This window comes from Urocitellus parryii, chromosome Y (genome assembly GCF_045843805.1).
Source record: "Urocitellus parryii isolate mUroPar1 chromosome Y, mUroPar1.hap1, whole genome shotgun sequence".
In the NCBI taxonomy this organism is placed as follows: Eukaryota; Metazoa; Chordata; class Mammalia; order Rodentia; family Sciuridae; genus Urocitellus; species Urocitellus parryii.
In genome coordinates, this window is record NC_135548.1 from 28,697,547 (window position 1) to 28,705,734 (window position 8,188).

At 33.2% G+C, this 8,188-nt stretch overlaps 1 protein-coding gene across 1 annotated transcript; it reads right to left on the minus strand.

The window, feature by feature from the left end:
• Nucleotides 1-6,484: 6,484 nt before the first annotated feature.
• On the minus strand, nt 6,485-7,234 carry LOC144250997 (uncharacterized). Its single transcript, XM_077794139.1, has one exon. It carries the CDS (start codon nt 7,232-7,234, stop codon nt 6,485-6,487), a length of 750 nt encoding a protein of 249 aa, XP_077650265.1.
• Nucleotides 7,235-8,188: the final 954 nt, after the last annotated feature.

Consider the following 8,188-nt stretch of genomic DNA (forward strand, 5'->3'; position numbering starts at 1 on the left):
AAACTAGTAAGCTATTCTCAATTTCTTAATATTTTTTTCCAGTTATTTTCATTCCCTATATACTAATTCTATTTTTAAAATAAGTACAATGAATATGAGCATGTGATTTCAAATTAGAAGTGTAGGTACATTAAAATAAATATTAATAAAAGTAAAATAATAAGAGCAAAATTACTTGCTCCATTGTTGCAATTATTCATTTCTTTTTTTCTCTTTGCAATATAAATCATGGCCAACAAATCATAGTTCAACAATGTGATATTTCTTTGAAAGATACTTATTGATTCTATGAATATCTGAAATTGGCCAATATTCAAGGACTGAAAAAAAAACAGGAAAAAAATCGAGATTTTATTTTTTTAATGGACTTTGATGTCGCGACCCCTTGCCCGCAAGGAAGACGCAACTCGGGAATCTTCTCTCAGCAGTTTATTCAGGTCCTTGATACTTTTTCTTCTTTCAGCTGTTTATTCAGGCCTTTGTATTGACATGTCTTTTAGCTTCTACTGCTACTCCTACTACTACTTCTACTGCTACTCCTACTGCCACTACTACTACTGCTACTACTACTGCCACTACTACTACTCCCGTGTGCCCCAGCCTTAATAAAGCAGATAAAGCCCCAATGCACAACTGCCACGTGGAGTTTTCTCATAGGGTGCCAAGTCATAGCGTGCCAACTCATTCTGATAAGGAGTTGTTTGTCACAGACTACAGGGGAAACCAGCGCCATCTTGTAATGGCGGCCACAGTACACAGAAACGGCTCACTACACTTTGATATGTGGTAGATTGTTAAAGTTTAATTAGAAAATATAAAGCTCTAAAAAAATATAAAGGTGTAATTTGCAGTGAGTAAAGTTCAAGCTGCCAACACAATGTCATGAACAGAGTTGTGAAGGGATATGTTCATTCATGTCCTTGAAGTCCTTCACTATATTGTCTCACTCTCTCCAAATAATAAAGTTATAGATCTAGTTTATGCTCTGGCAATGCAAGTAACTACAGAAATCATAAGAAAAAGATTGTTTATATGGCATGGGCCTACAATGAACTAGAGAACTTATCATCCTATGAAAAAATATTTACTTAGTACTAGCATACTGTGTCTGAAATATATCTAAGACTAATTTTCTATAAAAATTATAGTTACTGATAATTTCTTTAAAAATATACATCTTTCCCTTAATAGTTTCTATATGAGATAATATGTGCATGGGGTTTAGCATTCCTAGAGTCACATGACACACTAGTTAGAAAATTATGGTTACTAGTCAGTGACAAAATAGGTGAGGACTTAGTTCCTAGTTTGTAATGAACAGTGACTTTATAATTTAATATTTAAAAATTAACATTAAAGTAGTAAGGAATTGCTGATGATTTTTTCAAGTAAAAGGGTCAATATTCTTGGCTTAAAGTTTCAAAATAATTGAGCATAACTTTGTAGTGTTTTGTGTGAAGGACACAGTTGCAAGCATCAAGAAGTTATGTCAAATGAAAAGAAAAATGAAGTGCTGCAATTACCTTGAAAACAAAGTATAATTAAAATAGTATAGAAATATGATGAACTCTAATGCATAGTTACAAACAATTGGGTAAAACATGAAACTTACAAAGCACAAAAAGTTTTCACATTTTATCATAAATAATAATTTCAAGAAAACATTGAAAAATAATCAGAATTTGTTTTTATTCCCTGAATTTAAAGCTCAAATTTTCCCCTTCTACTTCCCTTTATTTGAGCAAAATATTTATCCATTCTAAAGCATCGATTTAACTTACTGAAAAAAATGTAAATGGTAAATGTATTTAATTACAGAATATAATTTAATGGGTTAAATAAAATATCTATAAAACTCTTATAAGTTTAACTCAAATGTTGCTAGTTTATATCCCTAACTTATTATTGGTCAAACTGAAGTTCAATTAAGATAAATTGCTTGATTTTGGTTACAGTATTTATACACATACAAGCAAAATTTGGTTTTAGATTCTGGTTGAATGCTATTACTTAAACACATACTTTTTAAACAAAAGTATGTGGTACTTTTGAAAGAATATTTTCTAATAATATAGTAAACATGAATATCAGATGTCATTAAATTATAAATGCATATATGGGATATTACATACAAAACCTTCTGCCCTTTACATCTCACAGTTGGAAAATGTAAAGAAAGGACACCAATTGGAGACATCTGCAAACCATATAACTGGCAAAAATTCATAAAGAACTTTTAATGAACAAAATAACTGAAAGATAAGGAAATGTATGCTAATGAATAATATACTTAACAAAATATGTTCAACACCACTAATCATCTGGGGAATACAAATTAAAACAATGAGATACCACTTCACACCGATTAGAATGACTAAAATTAATAGGTTGGCTATAGCAAAGATACTCTGTCAGTTACTCTGGTGCAGGAAAGGCAAGGCATGTTGTTACAGGGAATCAAGTTTAGATTTTTTTTTTGTTAGTGCAATGAAGAGTTTATCAAGAGGTAAAGAACATTTTTAAGGATATTATAATGAACCAGAATCTAAGCTGAATATTAATTGGATAAGTAGGGAATTATGATAGAAGCGTAGAGTAAATGTTCCAAAAGAGGGACAGTTTGGATTTGTAACCAATATGTTTACCAATCATAAAAGTTTCAGTTTTATATATATTTATTTTTGTTGTTTTTTGATAAACATGACAGTAGGGTGTGCTTCAACACATTATACATACATGGAGTGTAACCCATTTTAATTTGGATCCTATTCTTGGTTTTATATGATGTGAAGTTAAACTGTTCATACATAGGAAAATTATCTCAGATTCATTCTACTGTCTTTCCTATTCCCGTTCACCATCCCTTCCCTTCATTTAACCTGTCTAATCCAATGAATTTCTATACCTCCCCTTCTTACCTTCCCTTGTTATGGGTTAGCATCCACATATCAGAAAGAACATTCAGTCTTTGGCTTTTGGGGCCTGGCTTATTTCACTTATCATGATTTTCTCTGGGTTTAGAGGCTGAGGTGACTGGAGAAAATTTTATTTTTTAATAAGAAAATCAAAGAAGGTGAATGTTCCATTTCTGAACTAATAATCCATTTTCAGTTTGAGGTCAAAGACTTATGAAAGCTGTTGGGGTAGAGTAGTATACTATGATCCAGATTATGAAGGAGATATTGTCAGAGTGAACAGAAATCTGAGCAGGAAGTAACAGGATAAAAGTGCTGTCAGATACCATGTGCTCCTTTTAGATTATACTTTTGTTGGAAGAAGCTGGAAGTTGTTTTTGGAAATGCTGCCAGCAAGGAAGAAATCTACCATAGCTCCATCTTTCATGGGGTCTACAAGCCTGACCAGAAAGGTAAATTAATGGGGCGATTCCACCGAAATCTCTCCAGGAAAAACAGCCAACAGAACTTTCAGAAAAGAGATTGAAGGGCAGAAGTTTTGATAAAACTTTTCTAAGATGGTGGAAAATGATGTGGAATTGGGGCAAATTAGAGAATACTTAGAGCATAGTGGAGTACAAATAAAAGTGAAGTACAGATCTGGGAAGCCTTAAATAAAAGATTAGTAATTAAATTTAAACGTACATGGTTTTGTAAAGAAAGATGAATAGTTTATCATTTCTGAGAGGATATTTGTAGTACCCATATAACTCTTCTCTCCTGAAGTTAAGGATCACTTGCTGACCTTGAGGAAATGCAATGTCAGTGAGGACCCTTGGATATAAATGACCTTCAGATGGTCTCCCTTTCAGGAAATTATGAGGGAAGGGGACTTTTCTCCTTTGGTTCCCACTGAGTATCTGGAAATAGCCTGCATCTAACATATGGAAGGTCATCAATGAATAATATTTGAATAAATGAATTGATAAGAAATTCAAAGAAATAATAAAAGTGAGAGGTTCAGGAATATATTTCTCTTTAGCAATATTGCTTCACTTACATAAGGTTATCTCTTTTTAACCAAATTTTAATTTATGTTTACTTAATCTAAGAAAAAAAACAGTATGAATCCCTTTGCCTGTTATGAATGACCTCCCAAGTACCCTAAGAACGTACCCAGCATTGAGGCTTATCATTTTTATCCTAAAGTTAATCAGTCCTAAATACATCTTCTCCTACTTTACCTGATCTTATTTTTCTTCTTCTTCTTTCATTTACTAAGGCCCATACTACAAAGAAGCCTTTTCTTTTCAATTGTATACAAAAATATTGATAACTTCCATTATGCATGTTTTTCCATTTTTATAGTGTGCCTCATTACTCCTATTTTATGTTACTGTAATTTCCCTATGATAGAAGCTCTCCTAGAGAAACAGTAACATTCTTGATTGCTAGTATTATAAGTGAAATAAGATAAAACAATAGGATTGATTGTTTTGTGGGTATAGACAGCTTCCATGGACAACCACTTATATAAGGATTTTATCTATCTGTAAACCTAACCAAAATGTTGATAATGTCATTTAATAAAGTTTTAAAAATAGATAATAAAAGAGTAAATGAACCACAAATTTCTTTCACTGTGAACAACAAGATGTCTTCATTTTTCATTCAAAAATTGATATCTATTTAGCAATATACACAAAACTTTTTACTATACATTTAAATGTATACAACTTATTGTGTGGCATGTAAATATATTTTACATAATATTTCATAAACATAAATTTTAGTATGATTTTGATTAATGTGTATTAGTAAAGTAACATAGGAATAAAAAGAAATTATATTTACAAAAGTCATTTAAACCCATTTCTTAATTATCTAATTTTGCACTTTGAAAATATTATAAAAACCCAAATTTCTTTGTAGTGTTGATCCAACTTAACATTTGAATTCAAAGAGGAGAGATGGAAATTCTGATCAGTATGTCCTATGCTGTCACTTGAACCTGAATTACTGCTGCTTATATTGTGATGCAATAATGACCATTTTCCTACAGATAGGAGCCCTTGATAACCCCTCCCACTTCAAAGGCATCTGACCTCACCACCAAAAAAAAAAAAATTCTATCTAAAGTAGGTAATTTCAAGAGTAATGGGTCTTTTCTGTGAACAGTAATACACCAAAATGAATTTTCAGGATACAGAACAGGATATTCACAAATTTCTAGATCTCTGAAGTTGGCCTGCAGTCTTTTGCTAATATCTTTTGAGGAATGATCAATCATAAAAAGGTTTTAAATATTTTCTCTGTCCTATTAGGACTCCAAGTTTGTCAAACAGTTGGTTGTAAACCATACTTTAAATCTTTCCAAGGCGAAATCATTTTAATTGGTGCCAGATATGGTGGAACAGTGGTCAGTAAACTATGAAGTAGATTATTTCCCTTAAAAACTGAAGTAAAAATGTGTATTTATTAATCTTCCTTTGCAGGCTATGGAACTCTTAAAGTTATCCATATTAATAGAGTGCTAACAAGAGACATTCAATACACTTAATTTGACATATTGTAGAGGTACTAGCACTGATAGAAGCAAATGGGTTCTCCTCGTATACTTTTCTTCTATTCTATACCCCAACACAAGTCAAGGATCAGAATGAGATGTTTCAGGGATATTCAATAAAACCCCATAAATGTTTGCTTTCTGCTCAAAATTTAAACTGATTAAAAACATGGTAATAATCCTCCACAGTTTTAATCGAATGTTCTGAAACTATATTTGTATTTCTAATAAATCTGTATGATTCACTTTTTGCAAAAGTATTTTTTAAAAGGAGCTCTTGATTAGATGAATTATCAACATTAATACTTTTAAGAATCAAAATTTGTTCAATTTCCTTTGAACATAAAATACTCCACAGAATTCACATTTCAAACTAAAATTTTATTCTAGTTTGGAGAACTTTGCTCTCTCACTTCCTTCTTTCTCATTAATACATCTAGTCAGTGGAGTTGTACCCCTCTCAATAAACACAAGGAACCTAATAAATAAGAGGAAAAATAAACTTACAAATACTCTTTTTTCTATTATCCCATATTTTAAATCCTTACCAGTTTTATGGCCTCCTGAACTAGATTATTAGAATAAATATAAAGAAGAGCCAGAAAAGATACTTCTCAATAAAACACTTGTGGACCAAACATGAAAAATTGTAAATTTCACTAGATTATTCATAATTCTAACATGTTTTAAGACAAACATTTGCTCTTAAGAGATACCTGTTATCATCCAATGTCTCTAAAAATAAAGTGTAAACCCAGCTTTTACATTTGATGTCATATTTTGAGTATTTTCGGCATTATATCACCGTTACAATTCTAAAATTTCAGTAAACAAAAAAATTCTCATTTTTTTTTCTTTAAAGGACTTTATTTTGTTTCCAGGACCAAATAGAAGCCCTATGAATTTTGGGGCTTTGCTCTCCAATCCCAACACCAGTATTTTAACTTCAAATTCCCCTTTTTCCCCCTGGAAGGTCAATGATCCTCGTGGTTCTCAGGTCACATCTTTAAGTCACCCTTCTGCTCTACTTCATTGTTGTGCTCTTGAGCTCCCTTTCCTGAAGAAAGCTGTACCACGCCTGGAGGAGTAGGGCCTCCTCCTGCAGGGCTCTCTCCTCCTCCTGAAGGGCGCTGTGCTCTTCTCTCAGAGCCTTGTTCTCCTTCCGCAGGGCCCGCTCCTCCTTCCACAGGGCCTCTTCCTCCTTCCCCAGCGCCATGCCCTCCTTCACCAGGGCCTCTTCCTCCATGTTGATGGCTCTCTTCTGGTGGTGCAGGGCCCTGATCTCCTGGTTCAGGGACCTCATTTCCTCGTCCAGAGCCTTGGCCTCGTTCTGGAAGGCGATCTCCTGCTGCTTGCGGGCCTTGAGCTGGGCCTCGCAGGCTCGTTTCTGTTGCCGACTGGATTTTCTCTGCGTGTTCAAGGCCTTGACATTTTCTCTGGGTAATTTCTGTTTCTCCAGAGTGGTCTTTTTCAGCTCCCAGAGGACCTGGTTTTCCTCCTGCAGGAGCTGGTTCCTTTCCCGGATCAACTTGTTGTCCCTTCGGAAGGCTTCGCTCTCCCCTCTGAGAGCTTTGTTCTCTCTCCACAGGGACTTGTTGTCCTTCCTGAAAATGTCATTCTCCTTTCTGGACGCGCAGTTCGCTTTCCAGAGGTTCTTTCCCACTTCGGGAGATTCATGATTGACTTGACTTTGTTCTCGGGCACAAGAGCAGAAAGGGGAAAACAACTGCAGTATCTTCTTTTTATTGATCCATTTTGATTCAGAGCTATCCATGTTCCTTAGTGTGCTGAGCTCAATATATCTATTTGGCTCCCACTACAGGTGAACTAGTGATGCTTGCAACAGAAAAAGCCCTATATGTGCTGAGAATTTCTTCATACAGTTCTGGTTGTGGTGCTGACTTGTATTAGGAGAAATGTGGCCGGGTCTAAACCAGGCTCAGTCCGGCTCACTGGAGGAGAAAGCAGTGAATATATGAATTAAAGTCAGTAAACTAATTATAAGGTTGATATCACTCAAATTGGGTCTAAGTCACAACACGTAAATTATATATTAATAACTTTATCCTGAAGTGCATGTTGAGTCGATCAAGAATAATGCATGGAATTATTATCTGATGTCAACTAAATTACTTCTGCTAAATATGATCTTCTACTAATCAACTCATTTTCAATAAATATATCACTTGTTATTAGTATGGAAATACATTATGTATTTTAAAAATGTTTCTAGTTATATAAAAATAATTCCAGTAAGAACTAAAAAAAAAATTTTAAAAGAAGTTCTGTATCATACTGTTTAAACATTTAAGATTATTTGAACTGTTAAATAGTTAAATATTTAACTAGAGTCTCACTTACAATTCTGTGATCTCTGAATTCCCTGAACATCTGATCTCTGCTAATAACAGAAAACAAATAAGTAACATCTTATGTCAACTATAGTGATGTCATTTAGGGTCAGAATTAATGACACAATGAGTCAAATATGTAGCATTTGTCTCTTTTGTTAGTATGTGTTTTAAGAAAAAAACTGATTTTGAAGATAAAGTTTATATTTGATGTTTTTTTGTTAAGCTAATATGTATTTGATCCTTACTTCCACATGAATTATTAACATTGACTTAAAACATTGATTTTTGTTATTAACAAAATAGATTATATTGATAATATGTTAGTTTAAAATTACTAATAAACACTGTATAATCAAAGGTGAAAATATTTAAAA